This window comes from Medicago sativa, chromosome 1 (assembly GCF_051527215.1).
Source record: "Medicago sativa cultivar Bolivia chromosome 1, Bolivia_mono, whole genome shotgun sequence".
NCBI classification, from domain to species: domain Eukaryota; kingdom Viridiplantae; phylum Streptophyta; class Magnoliopsida; order Fabales; family Fabaceae; genus Medicago; species Medicago sativa.
The window spans coordinates 41,167,845-41,191,358 of NC_140749.1; the positions used below are offsets into that span (position 1 = coordinate 41,167,845).

Here is a 23,514-nt window from a genome sequence, read left to right on the forward strand (position 1 = left end):
ATATGTTCTCTTTCTTCGGTAGGATCGAATGTTGTCAGCTATTTGGCTCTTAATTTTTGCTGACATTCCCAGAATCCTAGTTAGTGGGGAGCCAAGACAAACAACACAGTGACAATACACGAATCTATACTATTTGCTCTCCCATCTTTGGCTTTGATGTCCCCCTATAAACAGCAAACAGTTATGTTTCCAAGCTCAGAATCCAATGATGGAAGTCAATGCAATGATATATATGCTGATCCTGTGTTAATGAAATTGAAACAGTGTTACACTAGTGCTGCTAGTAATTTGGCAGCTTGGTGGGAATATATGGCACTTGTGGATGGGAAAATATATTAGTGAAGGAAGTAAACTCCCTTATGTTAAAAACAAAAGAGTCATTTCTTTAATCCCCACCATTCATTTCTCATATCCTTATTTTTTTCTACACACACACACACTTATTCAACATCCTATGAGAAGTTGAAATTCTGTCGAGAAAAAAATATAATACAAGGGTAACGTTCGAATCAGAACCCCAGCGAAGGCAACAGTTGCACATGGATTCATTCAACGATAGTAATCAGCACAGTAATATAATGATCGGCTGGTAATTGCCAGATTCTGTCCAGCCGCAGTTACAGTGGAAATATCTAGTTAACGTGAGATCAGGAAGTGGCCACTGTTGCAGAAACATCTATTGCCAAATTCTATCATTAATTTTGACATGATCTTACCAATTTAAATGTAAAAAAAAAAAAAAAAAAAAAAAAAAAAAAAAATTATAAATATGATCAGTCATTTCAGCTTGGATGATAATAGGGTGTGATTTCACTCACCACATTGTCATCAACGAGAAGCTGGTAGTTGAACGTGCTGAATTCAAATAGGGAACAAAAAATACAATATTGAACAATAAAAATTACAACAATAACTTGTAGCTCTCTACATGTACAATCTATAAAAATGCTGATCAGTTTAAGGAATAGCTGTCAAAATTGACAGCGCTATTCAGCAGGCCAATATTGAAAACAAAATTGAATCACGGAACTCGGTTATCACCCTTGAATGTTTTTATGTACTTCTATATATTTGCCTCAATGAATTCTCGGTATTCTCTCTTCATTTTAACTCCTGAAACAGTCCTGCAAAATCAACAGCAGTCAAAACTAGCAAGAATATCCATGAAGCAAGTCACAATGGCCTCTCAAATCTGTTTAGAACAAAAGATGGCAATTAGCAATTTAAGTCATTGTTAGTTACTACAATGATAGGAATTAACAGTTAAAGTTTATATCTTGGGGGAAACATCATGACAAACTCATGCTTGAACCATATATCTTAATGAATATTATAAATGATAAGAAATAATAATAGAAAAGATCAAGCAGTACTAACTTAAGATTCTCCTTGTTTTTAAAAAACTGCACACACGGAGTACCCATGATTCCAGCTGCTTCTGCTATTTCTGGATCTTCCTCTATATCAATTTCAACAAAATGTACACTCTGATCATATTCATCAATTACCTGCCATGAAAAGTTTTGAAAAAAAAATGAAAACATTACTGTGCTAATATTGACAATACCATCAAACAAGGAAGTGAAAGTAATTTCATTTAGTTACTATGTCATGCATAATATAACCATTAATGTATTCTCTTATATATCTATTAAGATCCACGTTAATACATTCACAACGGTTCATGTTTTAAATTTCAAATCTTGATCATGAAGGGATGCATAGAGAAGATGATTATTCCTTAGAGGCAGAGGAAGACCTAGAAAAACTAAAAGAGAAACTATTAGTAAAAACTTAGAGATTAATGAGTTGGACCAAAATATGGTTTATGATAGAACATTATGGCGTAATTTGATCCATGTAGCCGACCCCACTTAGTGGGATAAGGCTTGGTTAGTGTTGATGTTGCTGTTGTCTATTAGACAATTTATTTTTTTATGCCATTAGAATATTTGCATTTTGCTTGAAGGCAGTCACTGTGTGACGTTGTATTCTTCTTCATTAAGTGTATAATTTAGAACATCTATAATTATTTCAACAATTTTCCAAGAATTAATTAATGTGGCATACGGACTACATTCTTATTCCGACATATGAGCATCACAGGGCACTGGTATATCTAAAATCATAATGACAACCAAATGTCTCGATGCATAGTTCAATTTTCAAAAAGAAACAAGGTTCAATGCCACACCACCATCTAACAAAAGACAATTGTCTATTCGTATTTCATTCCTTGAAAGTACTCATGTATCATGTCACTAACTAACAATACTATGTCCATGAGTACTATGATATCTAACTTCAGAATCATAACATAAACTTAAATCCATTGTTCTTTAACATACCTTACTGAGGATTGGCTTCAATGTCCGACACGGACCACATGTCGGTGACGTGTATAATACACATATAAGCCTTGGACTATCATGGTACAATTTTCGCAGAGCATACTGTAAACAGGAAAACGTACAGGAGATAAAAATGTATTATAATACAAACCAAATAATCAAACATTAAATGAACTAATTGGAGATAACATATGCCAAGACTTTATTCTCATTAGCATAAGCACCTAATAAGGAATACATACCTGCCCCTTATGCTTTGTAAGTGTAATGTCAAAGCCCGCTTGAACATCCCTGTCTGTTAATTCCTTCTTAACCTCTTCATGTTTTGGCTGTTACAGGAAACAAATTGGAAGCCTGAGATTCATATTGGAAATTACAGCATAAATCAACTAATTTAATGTAAAGTTAGTTTCCTGTTATTATTTTACTAACATTTACTACAAAGAGCTTTCCTCCACCAATAACTTAAAAGCTTATAAGCATATGGAAATGATTTTATTGTCTATCACAAGATAAATACTACATAATAGTTCTTCATATATTCTCAAAAACTATGTCCTTTCTTTGAAAGGATTCTGATTCCTAAAGAGCAATAGATAATATGCTACTCAGTAAAAGCTTGTTGAAATAACTAAGTGTAGCAGGTAATGGCTTCCTTATAATTTGTCCTCACGTAAAGGAATGTGTGATGCACGTTTGAGTTTCTATGTTTCTCTGTCTAAATCATTGAAGCTCCCATTTGGGACCTCATTGTGTCATCAAATTATGATTAAAATTTAATTGCATGTTGACGAGATGAGAGAAGCCCGTAACATTGCTCAAAGCCACTGATAACTACTTACCATTACCCACCAACAAAATTTTGAGGAACTTAGCAAAGCAGACTCCAATTAACTTTCTTATCAAATAAAAGTTAGCAGCCTATACAATTTATGAAGTTTTTCAAATTTATCCAATTTATAAAACATCAATTTTACAAACAAATCTTGATTGTAATGTGAACAACTCGTTCTACGATGCTATATAATATACAGGCAAAATATAAGTGCTTATAAAATTGGAGTTCTTTAAACTAAAATACCTGATGGAACTCTATAAGAAGACCACTGCTGACGAGATATCTCTCAACTGATAAAGCTGCAATACATCCAGATCCAGCAGCAGTTACGGCTTGCCTCCACTCATGGTCCTATGAGAACAAGAAGAAATAACCTTAACATAGGGGCCTAAGCAATTATCACTTTTTCATACAAAAAGGTAACGTCGAATCACGATAAATTTGCATTATCTGTAATCAAAAGTGAACATATTTAAGGTGAAAAGGGTTTAGCTTGATACGATTTGATATAGAAGACCAAGGGAAATACTAACAAGTGACCCCGGGGCACTCCTTAAGAACATTAAATGTTAAGTTTTTATAAAAATTTGTGTATTCAATGCATTGGAAATTGAAGTACTTGACTTTTTTAAGAAATAATTTCTTAATATGTAATCCTTAACTACATTATAAGGATAAATAGATTATATTGATCCCTATTTAAGGATAAATAGACTCAATCCTAAATAAGTAGGGAATTTAGGAAACACATACTACCTCCGTCCCTAAATACAAGACCCTCTTAATAAAAATTGACCCTTTTTATAAGACCCTCTTTGAATTTTTAATTGCATTAATTATTTATAACCAGCATACGCATACCTCTATTAATTTTACATTTTTTGTGCAATCAACAATAAATACTATAAGGAGAACATAAACTAATTCTCTCTTGAAGGATAAACTTGTAAAAACAATATCAATCATCAACAAATTTAATACGACCACCAACATTCTTAATTCTCGTGATTTAGTGAAGCGGGTCCCATATTTAGGGACAAATGTAGTAATGACAAGAGATATGGAAATTTATCCTAGGAATTAATCTAATATACAATTTGATTGAAAATTAATCATCGGAGATAAACCAAGATATTCTAGAATAATATCAAGATATTATCATATGATTTTATTTTCTAAAATAGACAATGTACTATAGTAATATAACTATAAACGAATTGCAGTGAATGAGTGAAATAATAGAATCTCTATTCATAATATACGTTCTCTAATTCCATATCAAGGCAAGATTGAACATAGATCAATGGCATTGTAGAATTGAAATTAGAAGGTACAGCTCCCATTTCCCAAACATTAGAGAGATCTGGAATCTCCTCTCTATTTTTCTTGTAAAACAATTGATAACCGCCAATGACTCTCCCTAAAAGGCTTATAGCTACTTACTCTGTATACAGAGAGACCAACTAAACAGTTAATTTTTTTAAATAGAAGTTACTACAGTGATTCTGTTCTATAATAATAATAATAACAACAACAACAACAACAACTGTTGTTGTTTCTATTCTCTCCTATTCTTTCAAACATAGACTCTTCATAACGATCAAGTATATCAACACAAAGCATCCAATAGGTTACCTGCACATCTCCAGCAGCAAATACACCTTCAACTGAAGTTTTTGCAGTACCCTCTTTAACTAGTAAGTAGCCAGACTGGTCAAGTTCAACTTGGCCTTTCAACAGTTGAGTATTTGGTGAATGGCCTATGCCGTAGAATAGCCCTTTGGCCTCAAGCACTGACTCCTCCCCACTATCAAGCTTTCTTACTAAAATGCCAGACATCTGTCCTTTTGTATTGCTCACAATATCCACAGTCTCTGTATTGAAGTGCACAGTGACATTTGGATTGTCATACACTCTGAAAATTCGTGATAATCAACCTGTTAAACAAACATTCAGGAGTTGAAAACTCACATACAAGATGTTCATTAGTAGATAATTCACCTTCATAAAGAAGTCGAAATAGAAAACTCCATACTCAAACTGACAGGAAATAACAAAAGAAAGAGTACATGATACAGACTCCTTTAATCCCTTTTGCTAACCTAAAATTTTACAGCTGGTAGTAGAGTCTAGAGAATGCTCAGAATGCCTAGACTAAGCAGATAGTTTTCATCATGTATAATGTAAAAAAATATATATACTCTAGCTCAGTATATATATATATATATATATAGCAGAGTCCAGATATATAATCACGTAACATGAGTTCATGACACCCTATTGAATGACAATTTAGACAAGAATTCAGTAAAGCATTTTGCAAGCACGCTTTTTTGGGGAAATTGGAAAGAGAATGACCACAGGTTGCCATGTGAGAAGAGAATTATGATCAAACACATTATGTTATTAGGATAAATATAATATTTCATCTCCACTAAAAGCCAAATTACAAAGAAGCCTTAGCCTATGTTTGTGTTGGCGGTGGCTTTCTCGTGAACGTGCGTTAGGAGAGATCCTACAATTTTTAGCTTCTCTATTATCAATTCTCAAGGCTCTCAAACGCACAGTGGCAGTGGTGAAACGGCAAAACAAACACATACTTAATCTAGGAAATACTTTCCAAGTTAATTATATTTGTTGTAATCCCCAATACAAATTATTGACATAAACATAATGCCTAACAAATCAGTTAATAGAAAAAATATTGATCACCCATCAAATGTATTACACATTAAAATAAAAAGCATGAACAAAAATGTGTATTAAAAAATGAAGCAAAAACAAAGGAAAGAAAAAACAATAATTTACAAGTTGTATAAGCTCAAGTGAACATAAGGTGGAAACTGAAAGGAAAAACAGAGAGGACGTATTATGAATAATGAAAAAATATGAAGGCTGATAGAGCTAACACAGTTAATGCCTTTAAAAGATTGATCTAACTAAGTTTGTTTAAAACTCTAATTTTCCAGAGGAATCTTGTGCGTATGTCATAGAGAGAGAGAGAGAGAGAGAGAGAGAGAGAGAGAGAGTGGATAAACTAAAAGGGGTACATTATGAAGTGTTTAAGAGCAGGTAATTATATAAGAAAACTTACAATTATAGATTGTAATGGTAGGATCGGAATCAAATTATTCACTCGTATGATCACTTTAAATTTTAACATGCATTACATAGTTAGCTATTTCTTTATAAAATCATAACTAGTCAGCTACCAAGTAGAGAGTTGGGAAATATTAATCGGACACACCTATCTTGCATGGCTTTAGAAGCCCTTAGTTGGTCTCGACGTACAAGTAAGTGAACATGACGAGCATATTTTGTCAAATATAATGCTTCCTCTGTGGCTGTATCACCCCCTCCAACGACAGCAAGAATTTGACCCTTGAAGAGAGGTGATGCTCCATCACAAATTGCACAAGCACTAATTCCTCTGCTCCAAAATTCATCTTCTCTGGGTAGCCTAAGTCGTTTTGCAGTTGCTCCAGTGGCAATAATTACAGTATGGCTCTTAACCTGAATGTAATCAAGAAAAGGTGATATACAACATATCAGAACTCCCATATACCACGAATTGGATATTATTGTTTTCGATAATGTCAAAATTCATAATGCATATAAATCAAAAGTGATGGCAAATGATTCATCATATGGTCGGTAGTTTTTATGACATTCAGGACTCGCATTATGAAAAAAATTATATGTCAATATCCAAATAAAACTGACTATCAAATATGTATGAGTTGCATTAATTCAACTCCATAAAATATCACAAAGAAGATTCAAAGAACCAATTAGTTTATAAGTTAAAATCTTGAAATTTCGGGGATAACAATTTCTATTTCGATGCAATTATTAAATTGAAAATAAGCTTGCAGCTAATGAATATATCACCTTACGTTCACTGCTTTGGACAGTAAAAGGACTAGTCTTCACATCAATAGCTTCAACATCTTCATGATGCAATTCTGCTCCCCAACGTTCAGCTTGCCGTCGCATCCTAGACAAGTAGAAAATTTGTGAACTCCAAGGTTTATTTATGCAAGTTAAATATAAACTACAAAGTAACATTAGTTCATAACATGCATATGATACCTGTCCATTAGATCAGGTCCAGTAATCCCGTCCGGAAATCCTGGAAAGTTCTCTACTTCAGTTGTAGTCATCAATTGTCCCCCAGGAACACCACCCATTTGGTAACCCTCGAACACTACGGGTTTCAAATTGGCTCGTGCAGCATATATTGCTGCTGTGTATCCTGCAGGACCTGAACCTATAATTACCACATTTTCAACTGCGTTACCTGTGAGAAGAAAAAACTGTCACTGTCAGCTTTGCTTATTATTCTAACGAAAGAGAAAAATCAGTAACAAGAATTACTAGATCAGCATACAGTAAGAAAGAACGCATACTCAAAACCTACAAGCCAATAATTTTGGTTCTCACTGAGTAATAAGGCATCTCTCTATATTTCAATAAGAGGAAACTTAAAAACACTATACTCCCTCGGGTCCTTTTTATAGGAGAAACTTGGGTCAACCAAAGTTGATGTATCTGGACTGAATTTTGAATCAGATACATCAACTTTTGTTGACCCAATTTTCTCTTATAAACAGGACCGGAGGTAGTAATAAATGTTGAATCGTTATACCAAAGTGACAATTATTTTGATATATGGAAAAAATGCAAATGTGACATTTTTTGAGACGGGTTGTTGTTATTATTATTGGTTGTATGTTTGGTGCAATTTTCCTAGACCAAAACTAGGATTGATAGCAATTTTCCACTGTTATACTCAACTACCTCATTAACTACAATAATTAAGGGTGTTTTAGTAAATGATATTAATCTTAACATTGAAATCAACTCAACTAATTATTTCCTTAATAACCGTGCATAACTCAAATGTGACATTTAATCTGAGACGGAGAGAGTAGTTGGCTAGCATAATTTACGGCTTAAATGTCAGGCTGAGTGTTGGATACTTCCGTTTTAAGTACTTATTCTCGATATTGATGAAATACAACAACTTATAAATCTCTACTTCTACTACCTAAGCCATCTCCAAATCCTTTAACAACTACCCTCCATTCAATTCTTATGAAATACTAGTAACACAAACACAGACACCTAACACGATATTGACACCAAACAAAAGTAATCAATTTCATAACTGAACATGCTAATCAAGAAGAAACATTAACGACTTAATTTTATTTCCAAAATTACCACAATTAACTCTTCCTCAATATAACTAAATTTCAATATAAATCTAAATCCAATAACAGACCAAAAAAATGCATCGTAACCTTGTTTTCTCCGACACTTAACATCAAAATTTCAATTTAAAATAAAATAAAATAAAAAAATTAGCAAGCAAGCAAGCATTGAATTCACCTATAACACTAGTGCGAATTTGAGTGAGTCGCATTTAATGAAAGAATAGAGCAAGTAATGATGAACCTGGTGAGGCTACGGAGGAGGAAGAAGTGTCGGAAGAGGCTCGGAGTGTGAGAGAAGAGGAAGAAGAAGAAGAAGAAGAAGAAGAAGAAGAAGAAGAACGAGAACGAAGAGAGCGGCGTGAGTTGATGAAGATGAAACGATGATGAGAAGGTGAGGAGAGAGAGGAAGCAGTGGTGACACGGTGGTTGTGAGTGGGAGGAAGTGTTGCCACTCCGAAGAGTCCTATCTTCGCAGTAACCATTCTTTCTTACAGACCATACAATCATCACCAGTAGACTCACCCATTAAATGAGCCCTTTATTTATTTTATTATTCAGCGTTTGTGCTACACGCGTTCAGACCCAACCCTTTCATTTCATTAAATAAAAAATAAAAAACTACACTTCCAAAATTCTACATTTTAAATTGGTTTAGTCTAGAATTCCTTAGCTCAACTAGTAAACGTCGAAATTGCAAGGTCGGATGTCGTGACCCGGGTTCGAATTTGATGGTCCGGGTTCGAACCCGGGACCTTACAGTTGTGTGTGAGTTTAAATATGTGATTAGTCCCTGCACTTTCACTCAATTTTGGTTTGGTCACTGCACTTTTTTTTGTTTGACATTGATCTATGCATTTTGTAAAAAAAATTGGCTTTGGCTCTTCTCTTAAGTCTCCCTTAAAAAAAAACGAGTAATTAGCCAAATACCCCCCCGAAATTGCAAGGCGCGTCAATTACCCCCCTGTAGTTAACGAAATATCAATTACCCCCCGAAATTGATAAACGTTAGTCAATTACCCCCCTCCGTTAATTTCCTCCATCCAACATGCTGATGTGGCAGTTAACTGCCCACGTGGCACTGCCACATGGTCAGAAAAGGCATGCCACGTCAGAGGGGGGTAATTGACTATATTTTTTAATTTTTTTTTGAAATTTTTTTTTTTGAAATTTTTTTTTTGAAATTTTTTTTTTGAACAAAAATATGATTTTTTTTCCTTTTGAACAAAAATATGATTTTTCCTTGCAAATTTATGATAATTGATCACTACTATGAATCTCATTCCTTCTATATGCTAATTTATATGACTAATATATGCCACTGTCATTATTATCACTACTATATAATGTGAAGTTGATGTTGTGTTTCGATTTGGACAGAAGAGGGGGAATTGAAGCTTGCTTTAGGGCTTAATAATGATGAAAATGATAATGGAAGCTTTGCATGTTGATTTTTATTGAAGTACATGATAGTATTGTTGTGTATGTTGGTAGTTTTGATTAAAATTCTTGGTTCACAATAGTTATATGAAATATGTATTGTTGTTCTAAGTATTTTCTTATGTGTATTGGAAACAAATGTAAGAGGCAATTATGCTAAGCTGTTTGTGCTGCTATTGTTCTAAGTTGTTTGTGTTGTTATTGTTCCAACAAGTTCGTGTCAAAAACCCCCCTGTAGTTTATCAATAATGGTCAAAAAACCCCTGTAGTTTATCAATAATGGTCAAAAACCCCCCTGTATTTGAATTATTTGGGCTTATGTTTTGACAGAACCTGTTATGCTAGTTCTGTTTGTGGCTGGTGGCGTGTTTCTGCGGCCTGCAGTGTCTGGGTGCCTGCAGTGTCTAGGTGCATGAGTGTCTAAGTTTATAATCTATGACTAAGGTATGCTACTATATGACAGAATTATCTCTGTGAAATCATCATTTAAGTATGCTACCTATAATGACAGTATAAGCATAGAACAGTATAATGACAGTATAAGCATAGAACATCTATATGACAGAATTATCTCTGTATAAGCACATTATATAGTAGTGATAATAATGACAGTGGCATATATTAGTCATATAAATTAGCATATAGAAGGAATAAGATTCATAGTAGTGATCAATTATCATAAATTTGCAAGGAAAAAATCATATTTTTGTTCAAAAGGAAAAAAAAAATCATATTTTTGTTCAAAAAAAAATTCAAAAAAAAAAATTTCAAAAAAAAATTAAAAAATATAGTCAATTACCCCCCTCTGACGTGGCATGCCTTTTCTGACCATGTGGCAGTGCCACGTGGGCAGTTAACTGCCACATCAGCATGTTGGATGGAGGAAATTAACGGAGGGGGGTAATTGACTAACGTTTATCAATTTCGGGGGGGTAATTGATATTTCGTTAACTACAGGGGGGTAATTGACGCGCCTTGCAATTTCGGGGGGGTATTTGGCTAATTACTCAAAAAAAAACCAAAACTAACGGTGTGCCACGTGGATTAATCATTTCACACCACGTGGCACACTAAAAGACAAAAAAATCCAACTTTTTAATTATTATTTTATTCTACTTTGCAATGTGCAATTTAATTTTCATCTACTTTGTTAATTTTCATCTATTATCATGGTGTTAATGCGATCCAATTTCCATTTGCAATGCGATACAATTAAAACTTATTTTTGTAAGCCTTACAAAGTGCACGGATCAATGCCAACAAAAAAAAGTGCAGGGACTAATGTCAAAATTGGGTGAAGTGCAGGGACTGATCACATATTTAAGCCTTTTAAATTCATTCAGTAAATAATATATGTGTTCTATATTTCTATAATAATCAGAGTGTGTAAATTATTAGGGATAGACAAAACGACCAAAATATTGAACTGAACTACTGAATTGCACATATTAAATTGAATGTAAAAGTTAAAAATTGAACCATGTTTAAGGATCAGTTTAATAACTGAATTGTTTAAAACAAAAAAAAAAACTAAATTTGAACAAAAATATAAAAAGTAAATATTAAATCATAACTTTATAACCTAACGAGAAAAGTGAAATCCACTTTTCTGTCGCATTGTAATCCCTCTTCGTCCTTCTTAATGGTCACACTACCACGATCTCTACCACGACTCTTCCTATCGTTGTCCGCTCTACCCTTGTTGAAGTCGACAATGTCGAGCTCGCCTTCACCGCAAGCATATACCAGGAAGTAATTCCATCATCACCTCCCATCATCCTTGAAAATATGTTATTCATCTATGCTTTCGAAATCGTTATTACAACAGCCTGAACCAAAATTTGAACTTGTGTGTTCCTCCCTGGTTTCGAATTTGTATCAGATGCATATCCAATTCATCATTAGATTTTGGAAACTGATGATTAGACCATGTTGTAAAAAATGTTCGGAGCATTCATCGGTGTTTAAATACGTAAAACAATTCACCGGATCTTTTTTTTTATAACAAACTGGTTCAACAGTTTAAACAATTGGTCTAGTTCAGTTCAAGTTGACTCATAATGGCTCAATTTTGTTTAACAAACTAAAAAAACTGTTTGGTTCGGCTCACACACAGCTTTAGGTTTGAACTAAACTTTGCACATCCTATAAGTTACCTTGACCTCCCTTCAAATATAATAATAGGATAATGATGAATGTTACGAAACAAACACCACATGAAATGATAAAAGTGTTAAAGAATAAAGTATTAACTGTTGAGACAAAATCCCTAATTAATTTTAAAGATAATAAACAAATATGATTAAAGAATTAATGGACTTTGATTAATTCCTTGGTATTTAACTTGTGCTCTTGAGTGTTTTACTAAGACATGAACAAGGTTTGAATCATATCAAGAATCAAGAAATCAAAGGACATTTGAATTCATGATCTAACACTGAGGTCAGAATGTTGCTCGAAGATCAGAATGTTCAAGCAGAGATCAGAAGGTTGTTCTTATACAAGCCAAGAATCTCAAGAACTTTGATCAAGGTCATGCAAGGCACGTGTGACATGGATATATGTCCAAGAAAGTACATTTGCATGGATCAATCAAGCAATAAAGGCATATACAAGGATTATGTTAAAAATGATATTCAATGATCATTTAAGACTATGAACATTGATGTACTAGGAATATTCCACAAGGGAATATCATCATAGATGTTAATATCACTGCTCTTCATTGTTGTTTCACTATTAGGATTTGATTACATCAAATGGTAGTCTTACAAATCATCCTAAGTGAAACAGATGGAACATTCTGATGGTCAGAATGTTCAGCTCTGCACATGCTTACTTTATGTGAAAAGCAAAAAGCAAAAGCAAAGCAAATCTGTCCTGTTCAACAAGAGATAGACACGCATGGGAGTTGGTACAGTACATGGACCACACAATCTCTCAAATCATGGGCATGAAGATGCAGAATCCCACTATATCTTTCCTGCACCAGTCCCTAGGCAAATCTGGTAAAGTAACTTTCTGATGTATGTGCAAAAGCCCATACTTTGGTTATTGCCCAGAAATTCATATGAAAAGCATATGACACGCCCAGAAATTCATGGGTTCATTCATACATGATGAACCTAGATGAATATGATGAACCCAGATGAAGATCATCAAGAACACAACAACATTCTGAAGTTCATCTTTGATCAGAATGTTTGCCCAAAATTTCAAGTAAAAGCTTGTGGGACCCAGGACACATGACATAACACCATTGGACACCTTACAACGGCTATATGAGCCCAAAGACTCTATAAATAGAGATCAAAGGCTCAGCATTACTTACACCATTGCAAAGCACACGAGAAAACAACTTGATTTTGTTTGGAGCTCTTGCAATTAAATTGATCATTACTGAGGGCTCTTTTTACCTTCTTTGTAGTGTACATCAATTCTCTCTGCTATCTCTTTCATAGATAACTTCTTCTTCCTCCTCTTCTGTTTGATTCACAAACATTCAACCTCCATACAAATTGTAACAAAGTCTCATCTAGCTTTAGGGGTACTAAAGTGTTAGTTTGAGCAAAGGTTGTAAAAGTCTAAGTGGTTAACTTAGCAAGAAGGTGCAAGCCTGCTGAGGCTTAGAGAATACAGAGTTGTAATTGTTCAGGAGAACAAAGATTGTAAGGTGCAGGACTTGAGAGGTTATCTCAAGCATCATAGTGGAAACTCTCACAAGATTGTGAGGAGTGGACTAGCCCACATTGGATGAATCACTATAATTCTCTGTGTGTCCTTTCCTTCTTCTCTATACTCTTTAATTACAGTATACACAACACACACTTGCACATTTACTTTATTAAACAGTTTTTGTTTATGAACTTCAGAACGTTCTGAAGTCAGAAGGTTAACTTAACTATTCCAAGTAAACAACTTGAGAATCACTTTTAAAGTTTCAGGATAATTTTTAAAGGGTCACAATTCAAACCCCCCCTTTCTTGTGACTATTTTATCTACTTCATTAACGCATTCTTGTGTTTCTAGCATATGTTCCATCGTAACAAATAGACAACTCAAGAAATATTACAACTCTAATTTCGAAGTAGGTCTTCGTATAATCGACATAGACTTTCAAAGCTCAAACATAACAATAATAGCAAAGTGCGCTATCTTTTCAAATTTCAACACAATTTGTTTAAAATCTACATAATATATTAACATTAAATGTTACTATAACCGAAGAGATGAACTTTTCACAATGGAATGTGAAAGATGGAAGATATGACACTGAAAGAAGATTGGACAAATAAGGTGGTCGATTTGGATAAAATAAGAAATTGTTTGACAAGGTTAAATGAAAATTCACATAAAAATATAAATTCGGATCAAAAGATATAATTTTTCATCTTTGAAAGGAGAGTTGTGTATCTTTTAAAACACAAGGGGATGATGTTGTAGAAAATTGCTTTGTCCACTTCAAAACTCTTTATGACACACCTATAAATTACACATATAACCCCAACGACAGTTAACTGTCATTCGGTAGCGAATTGTTGGTGTGCCAACTGTAGTTAATTGCAGTTTTCTCATATGCACTTAAGTGTAGTTCCTTTCAAAATGTGACGGTTTTCCTATATTCATTTCAAAAAATTCTAATTTGAAAGAGATGATCATAAGGGTACAATGTATTTGCTAAGTGAATACCTAACCATTGTTGAACGGATGTCAGATGCTACCGAAAAAACATCTCAACCCAAAAACAAGTGATTAACACTTTCCTTTGTTCCACAATCACTTGAACACATATTAAAGTTAGTCAGGGTATTTCCACGCTGAATTCAATTATCCTTTGTTGGAATGTGATTACGCAATAACCGCCAAGCGAACAAAGAGACCTTCAAGGAGGCAAATTTATTTCATACTACGTTGGTGATGTCAGGCCGATCAACATGGATCCACAATATACAGTATATTATATACACGCTTATTGTGTATCCTTTGTCTGGGTCTAGATAACAAGAAGACACTTCAAGTATTGTCGCACCCTCCAAACGTTCATTCAAGTATAAATCATCTCACCCATAAGATCAAATCACCAGAAACAAGAATGGTCCTCTAAATACAAGATAATCATTCAAAAATGAATCCTATCCACTAGGATTGTTGTCAATGATTGAACCAACTTTTTGTTGATGATGCCTTGAAAGATGATGACTAGATTGTGGCAATGTAAGAAAAACTCAACCAATTTCAGAGATACAAAATTTAGGATTTGGTTCCACAACCCAAAGGTAAAAATACCATTAGAACAAAATGAGATTTAAAAAACAAGATTAGAAGTATTAAAAGTGATAATAAACAAAGCTATATTAGCAACTCAAGACTATATCAATTAGAATGTATTAATTACACTGAATCTTTTGCTCTAGCAACTAGATTAGAAGTAATTCGACTATTATTATCATATATATGTGTCTATATATATATATATATATATATATATATATATATATATATATATATGGATGTTAAAAGTGCATTTTAAAATGATTTCATTTATGAAGAAGTGTATGTAAAACTATCTCATGGTTTCGAAGATTTAAAGCATCTAAAATATGTTTATAACCTAGAAAGGTCACCGTATGACCTTAAACAAGCCAATAGAGTCTAGTATGACAAACTCAATAACAATTTTTGAAAAGTAATTTTACAAGAGGACAAGTTGACAACAAAATATTTATTGCTAAAGAAGAATGTCAAAATCAAGCCTTAGATGATCAGGAAAAATGGAAACAAATGAATGGTTAGTTATACCATTTGATATGAAGAAAGGAGGAGAAACTTGTACCAAAAGATAACGAACACAATCTTTCGTTGGAAAGTTTGTGGAAGTGTATATCAATGATGTAGTGATTAAATTAGAAAGCATACTGGATCAAAATAATTTTAATTAAAATTAAAATTTCATAAAAACTATTGCTTGTTATTTATACATATTAGTGCAATAAAATAAAGAAAAAGACTGACTTTTGGTCATTTAAGTTACAAAAATACCATATTAGTTATTTAAGTGTTTTAAGTTTCAAGTAAACTACTTGACAAAAAAAAAAAAAACCATCAATTTGATAAATGTCTTTGTAAGTCACTCTTAAAGTAATCTCTGACTCTATCAATATTTCAGAATAGTCTCTGTCAAAAGTTTCTCAATTAGATTTTGTCTCTAAGTTTTTATCATATAACGAGACACTTAAATTGAGAATTTTTTGACAAAGATAATAACTATTTTGAAATATTATAAAGTTTCTCAATTAGATAACTGTCTCGATGTTTTTGTCACATGACGAAGAACTTAATTGTGAAACTTTTAATAAAGATAAGGACTATTTTTAAATATTTTTTTTTGAAAGGTATTAGAGTCGGTGATTAATTTGAAATTGACTTACACAATGACTTATTTTTCCTAAAAAAAAAAAAAAGCCAATGACTAATTTGATAATTTAGTAAAAAAAAATAAAAATGATAATGGGTTAAATGAGAGTATAAAGATTGAAATTCCGACCGACGCTGGCATTGCGATAGTATTGAAAGTCAAAACCCTAAAAATGGCAGAAGAAGCAGTAGCCGCCGCCGCAGTAGCACTGGAATCATTGTCCGTCGCTGAATCATCATCAACCAATCCAAATCCAAATCCAACACCGCAGTAATTTTTTCTTCTCTTGTTCTAATCTAGATTCTCTATCCTGTTTTCAATTTTCATTATTTGATGAATTTACGTGCATAGGTTGTTGAGTGCGGAACAGAGATTTGAGATCGTGAGAAGCATCGGAGAAGAGTGCATTCAAGAAGATGAACTTCTTAACCTCCTCGCTAAAAAGCCTCAGCCTGTTTGTTACGATGGTTTTGAACCTTCTGGACGAATGCACATTGCTCAGGTATTTTACCTCATTACCTGTTTTCAGCTTATTTTCATAAGTTCTGTACAAGATAGCTTATGCACAAGCTCTTATCATGATAAGCGCTTGTGCCGTAAGCTGCAAATAAGTTGATTATCCAATCAGGCCCATAGTGGAAAACAAATGTATAACTCTAATATCACTAAAAATGCCTACACTACTCAATACAAGTGTTAAGTGAGTGAAAATACATTAAACATTAAATTTGCATATATGCCCAAGGTTTTCCAATTGTTCATTACCATTAAGTAATAACATAGTAATCCAGAAAAGTCTAACATGTTGAGGCTGAGATTTACATGATAGCAAATCATTTTCTTGATAGTTGATTACTAATGAGAAACTAACCCATTTGCTATCAAATTTCTTTGGTTTAAATATGTTTGTGTTCCCTGCAAGTTTACCATTTTTTGGTTTAAGTCCTTGTATTTTTTTGTTTTTTTTTTTTGTTTTTAGTCCCTTCAAGCATATCATTTTTGAGTTTTGGTCTTGGGTGTTTTGCTTTAGTCGCTGTAATTTTTGTTCTGTTTTAATTGGTCCTTATTTTGACGGACTAAAATAAACTATTCTACATTGGATCATTTCCAATATGAATAAATTTTGCCGGAACTAAAACAAAACAATAAGTGCCAAAAGCAAAACGTTGTATGTCTGCAGGGAATAAAAACAAAAAGCAAAATATTACAAGGACAAAAAACAAAAAATGGTATATTTGCATGAACTACAGACATATTTTAACTAATTCCTTTTATTCTTTTGAAAATGTAGAGGAAAATAGAGATTTGTTCTTTGAAAAAGGAGAACTAATTTGTATTCAAGAGTGTCCACAGTATGTGGCATAACATCAATAATGAGTTGTCTAGTACTTCTCAGTTTTAGGGATGAATTATATTGAGCTCTTGCTCGAACACGTGGTGCGGTTTTTGGTGAATGCGCTTGAAGAGGAACAGACTAAAGAAATTAAAGTTACATCTATATGTGCTTTGCTCAATCTTGTGATGAACAGTAGATCAAATAGAAGGTGTTCTGGTTGTAACGAATCTCATAAGTTAAAGTAATCCTCAAACATTTGCCTAGGTTGCTATAATTATTAAGCTTTTGTTCTTAGACGATACTATTCAAGAGTATGCTTCTAGCGAAATAGTCCGAGCAATCACCCTGTGAGTTTTATCTTGCTTAACCACCATTCTGTGTCAAAGTGATCTGCCATTCTTTTAATGGAAGAAGTCCTAAACTAATTGTATGATAAGAATAGTAATTCAGAGGCTCAACCTCTAAGAGCTCTGAATTATTCCCATCATCCCCTTGTTAGAAGGATATTTGGCTTTCTTTTAACAATAAGCAAGATAAAATTCACTAGTGATAGCTCTGACTATTTCGCTAGAAGAATACTCTTAAATGGTATCATCTAAGATCAGAAGTTTAATAATTATTGCAGCTTGAACAGAAGTTTGAGGATTACTTGAACCTATGAGATCAGTTACAACCCAAACACTAGCGGCCTCTGCAGCCACTCTTCTATTTGATCGACTATTCATCATGAGATTTCGCAAAGCACACATGGCTGTAACTTTCATTTCTTCTGTTTGTTTGTCTTCAAGCACATTCACTAAAACACGACAAACAGAAGCCACATCACATGTTCGAGTTTTATTGGACATATCAACTCAAAAGATAAGAAATTTAGTGTGAAACAATCCATCCCTATTCAAAATAATTGTTCTAAACCTTGCAATGGAAAAATAAACACTTTAGAGTTCTATTTTCAAAAGCTCCTCTGAATTAGTCTTGATATATCGAGTGCAGTCTTATTAAATTGAGTGATGGACTTTCATCGTACTTTTGTGATATTGATACCACATTTACCCTACAATAAGAATTATCCAACTAATTGTGGCGTCTCAACTAAAGTTATAATTAAAACAATGTTTCGACCCTACTCTTCACCACAACAATAATTCATGCATTTGTCCCTTCGGTCTTAAATGCACTTTTGGTCCCCCTCTATTTTAAAAACCAACATTTTGGTCCCAGTTTTGGTCCCCCACCCAAATTTGGAGTCAATTTGGTTGATGTGGCATTGACCATTTATGACGTGGCAATGTCTGAATTTAAGGGTATGTTTACAAGTTGGGGTTTTTGATTTTTGAAGATGTTTTAGGTTTATAGAAGATAATTTTGATTTGTTTGAGTTTATTGATTTTAATGGTGATTTTGAATTTTTTTTTTTTGAAGAAATTTTCCGAATTTAAATTTATGGATGAAGATGATGAACACCATTGATGAAGAGATGAAGATTAATGGAATACTTTTTTTGGATAAAAAAGTTTTTTTTTTTGGTTAAAAATATTTATTATTGAATTAAATAAATTAGTAATGACGTAAAAAAAATTGTCCATTTAGGTGTTGCCATGTCATTAGTGGGCAATGCCACATCAACCAAATTGACTCCACATTGGGGCGGGGGACCAAAACTCATAAAAAATTAAAACTGGGGACCAAAATGTTGGTTTTTAAAATAGGGGGATCAAAACTCCCTTTTTATGAAAAAAGGGGACCAAAAGTGCATTTAAGCCAATTTACTTTTTAGGTTCTGAAATAAATGATGTATCTAGTTCCTAATATAGACTTGATACATCATTTATTCAATGAGTCTAAAAAGTTAACTTTATAACATCATTTATTCAATGAGTCTAAAAAGTTAACTTTATCTTATAATTGAAACCGGAGTAGTATCATACATAAAGGCCAACCGTTTTTTCTTTATCCTTCTTCAATATCTATTTAAATTAACATAGTGCATTGGATGCAATTTTGCAGTATAAGATACATAAAATACAGACTGACACCGTATGTTTTTACACAATCAAAACCCTTAAAATGATTCCGTAGTATTACTACCATAAGATTCAATACTGGATCTACATGAAGAGCCTGCGCAAAATTCTGTTGCAGGAAGACTAATGTTGCATTATCCCCCACAGCGATTTATTTATTTCTTCCCAGAAACCTGAAAGCCTGAAACAAGCCATACTTGACATCAGATGTGTGTGTGTGTGTGTGTAGAAAGCTAAAGAATCAAAATTAGATGTAGGAAAAATTGTTCAAGGTGAGATTCTATGGATAATTTTTTCGATCTACGGCAATAACTATTTTTGGTGACATTTAGTTAAACTGAGGATTGGTGACAAAATAAGTTTTGCTTTAAAATAACTAAATATTTGTATGAGAAAAATCAATTTTTAATTTAGTTGTTGAAGGTGTTGTACTGGTGTGTGATTTTGTAGTTTTTTTTTTTTTTTATGTATATCTAGGGTGTCATGAAAACAATCAATGTGAACAAGCTAACATCCGCTGGTTGCCTAGTCAAAATATGGATTGCTGATTGGTTTGCTAAGCTTAATAACAAAATGGGTGGAGATTTGAAGAAAATTGAGATTGTTGGCCGCTACTTGATCGAAATTTGGAAAGCCGTTGGGATGGATCTGGAAGGAGGAAAAGTTGAGTTTTTGTGGTCGTCTAAAGAGATTAATGCCAGAGCTGATGAGTATTGGCCTCTTGTGTTGGATATAGCTCAGAAGAACAACCTTAAAAGAATTATCAGGTTCCTTTTATTATGATATGAAAATGCTTTCATATGATCCACTGAATAATGGATCTGGAATGTTGTTTCATGTTTGGCTTTTCCAATTTACAGGTGTAGCCAAATTATGGGACGGAGTGAACAAGATGAATTAACCGCTGCTCAAATATTCTATCCATGCATGCAGTGTGCTGACATTTTTTTCCTCAAGGTGAAGTTCACTCTTTCCCTATATATTGATGCTTGCATTGATTGCTTGAACTTATGTATAAATTATTGCATTGTTTGCTTTGCTTGACATTTAACTTATAGAATGATCTCCTTATTAGGCTTGTGATGGATGTTACTGTAGAGAACTATCAAAGAAATAAATGAAGGGCAAAACTTAGGTGCAATTCTTTAGGTGCTTTTCATATGTTCTTAACTAAAAATACACTTTTGTTGGATAGAACAAACTTTGAGAAAATGATGGATTTGATGAAATCATGGTGAATTTAGTTAAGAACCATACGAAAAGCAAAATTGTACCTAAGTTTTTTCCATAAATGAATACATGGTTTTTGCAATGTTAGTTGTGAAAATGGAACTTATAAATTATGATAGATGTTCACAGCCTTTGGATGTGTTAACTGTATGATGAACGACTTCTTCTCTTTAATTTCAAGTGTTCTGTTCTTGGATGTTCCCATCTTAGTTTCTTATAGTTTCTATCTGTAAAATTGTAAACCAGATGATATTAATTTTTATTTCTCATGTTTAAGTATTTAAATGTTGTGCTGTTTATTATGTCCTGGCTTCATCTGTAGTTGTCAATTTGCTTGAAACATATTAGTGAATAATCATGAATATTTTTATCTTAAAATAGGCCGACATCTGCCAATTGGGAATGGATCAGAGAAAAGTGAATGTACTTGCCAGAGAGTATTGTGATGTTATTAAGAGGAAGAACAAACCCGTCATCTTATCACACCGTAATCTCCAGATTTCCTTTCAGCTAGCGTATATTGGAGTTGTGTTGTCACTTACTAATTTATCCTCGGGTGATTTTCAGACATGTTACCTGGTCTACAACAAGGGCAAGAGAAGATGTCAAAAAGTGACCCTTTATCATCCATTTACATGGAGGATGAAGAGGTAAGCTGCTAAAAGGGCATTTAAATTTGTCATTACTAAAAAGGAGAAGTTCAATTGTCCTATCTAGTTATGTTTTGTTTTGAACTTGATGACAGCTAAGAAAAAATTTATTTTGCTAAAATTTCAAAAACATAAAAAGAGAATTTGACAGAAAAATATTTTGAATGAAGGAATAAAAGGTTGTGATTTGATATAGATTGTGGCTATTTATTCCTTTCTGGTAAAGATTTTCATTTTTTTTTTTTTTGTGATTCTGTTTTAATATTTTTTTGATAAGCTGTTTTAAAAATATTGACTGTTCAATCTTTGTATTTGGATATCACAGGCCGAAGTGAATGTGAAAATAAAAAAGGCATATTGCCCGCCAAAGATTGTGGAAGGAAACCCATGCTTGGAGTACATTAAATATCTTATCTTACCTTGGTTTAACGAGTTTACTGTGGAGCGTAATGCAGATAATGGTGGTAATAAGTAAGTCCTTCTATTTCCTCATTTTGAACTTCATGTTCCATTTATAATAGTAGTAGTTTCCTAAACCATTCTGGTTGGCTTCAGTCTGATGCTAACATTTTGATTCTTGTATTCAATCGTTTGGTTGATATATGTTCATGCTTTCATTCTACGTAGGACGTTCAAAAGCTTTGAAGAGTTGATTGCCGACTATGAAAGCGGAGAGTTACATCCAGCTGACCTTAAACCGGCTTTGTCGAAGTCATTGAATAAAATTCTAGAGGTAATGTTTCCTGGTTATGTTTATGCATCTTTGTATACCTCCTCTTAATTTTTAAAAGAAATCTCTACTATCTATGTACTAGGTTGACAATATTTTTACTCAGAATTGTCTTATTAGTATTGGTTAATATGCTTTAACATTTCAATTTAAAAATTTAATGTGATGGATAATATATGATAGATTGAGACCCTTAGTATACACTATCAGGGGAGAGCTAGAGGAAATGTTCTCTGATTTTACAATTCTTTGGTTAACTGAAAGACGACTAAGGGTTGGTTTGGTTCAAACTGAGGGTAGAGATTTTCATGGAAGGTGGGGTAAGAGAGGGGAGGTGTTTTAATTAAATACCCCCTCTGGTCCTTATTATAATAAAATTTCCAAAAAATTTGTTGATCCTATTTATAAGAAAATGTTACAACTTTTACGGTGTAGTATTATCAGAAAAATAGTGGGAATGGCATATATGTTTTCTAGTTATAAGTTAGCGCCGCTGGGGGCATTTAAGTATTTTACATGTGTTTTTAAGAAGTTTTTTTATGTTAGAAAAGCAATTTTCAAGTGGCATTGGACCTTTACTTTGTTTACTAAATGTTTGTTTCTTGGAAATATGCAGCCTGTAAGGCAACACTTCAAAAATGACAGCAATGCTAAAGAGCTACTAAAAAGAGTCAAGGTCAGCCTCGTTTAGAATTAGTAAAATACATCAAACAGTCATTTTAATGTTGTTATATATGTTTATCTATCATTATAGACTAAACTGAAATTGTCTTTGGTTTGCAGGCTTACAGGGTCACCAAGTAATGTTCTGACTATAGACTTCAGGCTAATTTTTGTATCTCGAAACAGATCTAGAATTTTTCATTGTTTAGAATACATTTTTTTCACTTGTGAAATACAGTGGATATGAAAAATGTAATAAATACTTGTATGAGTTTCAAATTATGTGGTATGCATCTTTGGGGTTTGTTGAACCCTTTGGCATCTGTACGAATATTCGTGTAGTTTTTTTTTGTTGCGGTTATCTCTTATAAAGAACAAACAAAATCAAAGCAATAATAAAGTACGGAAACTTAAGGGTATGTTTGGATCGGTGGTATAACATAGAATTGGTGCAATGTTTAATTTTTGAATGAAAAATGTTAGCGACACATATTTTAACACTCTTTTTGATTAGTTAAAATTCACTGAAAAGTGTGTTAAAATATGTGTCGTTAACATTTATGTTTTTTAAATTCTATATAGTTTCATTCCATTGTGTTTCGCTTCATTACTTTGGTCAAA

The 23,514-nt window shown here is 33.1% G+C and overlaps 2 protein-coding genes across 2 annotated transcripts; one reads left to right on the forward strand and one right to left on the reverse strand.

Annotated features, from left to right (window-relative positions):
• Positions 1 to 664: 664 nt before the first annotated feature.
• On the reverse strand, positions 665 to 8,922 carry NTRC (NADPH-dependent thioredoxin reductase C). Its single transcript, XM_085719332.1, has 10 exons — positions 8,650 to 8,922; positions 7,282 to 7,489; positions 7,081 to 7,186; positions 6,437 to 6,702; positions 4,825 to 5,104; positions 3,433 to 3,540; positions 2,594 to 2,680; positions 2,349 to 2,453; positions 1,378 to 1,508; positions 665 to 1,124 (listed from the first exon to the last, which is right to left on the reverse strand). Exons 1-10 carry the CDS (start codon positions 8,888 to 8,890, stop codon positions 1,064 to 1,066), a joined length of 1,593 nt encoding a protein of 530 aa, XP_085575458.1. The 5' UTR covers positions 8,891 to 8,922; the 3' UTR covers positions 665 to 1,063.
• Positions 8,923 to 16,399: 7,477 nt separating this feature from the next.
• Positions 16,400 to 23,220, forward strand: LOC146954958 (Tyrosyl-tRNA synthetase, class Ib, bacterial/mitochondrial). The gene is made up of 10 exons (XM_085719337.1): positions 16,400 to 16,530; positions 16,612 to 16,762; positions 20,098 to 20,387; positions 20,481 to 20,577; positions 21,232 to 21,337; positions 21,418 to 21,500; positions 21,826 to 21,971; positions 22,128 to 22,233; positions 22,847 to 22,906; positions 23,014 to 23,220. The coding sequence occupies exons 1-10, from the start codon at positions 16,433 to 16,435 to the stop codon at positions 23,032 to 23,034; spliced, it is 1,158 nt and encodes a 385-aa protein (XP_085575463.1). The 5' UTR covers positions 16,400 to 16,432; the 3' UTR covers positions 23,035 to 23,220.
• Positions 23,221 to 23,514: the final 294 nt, after the last annotated feature.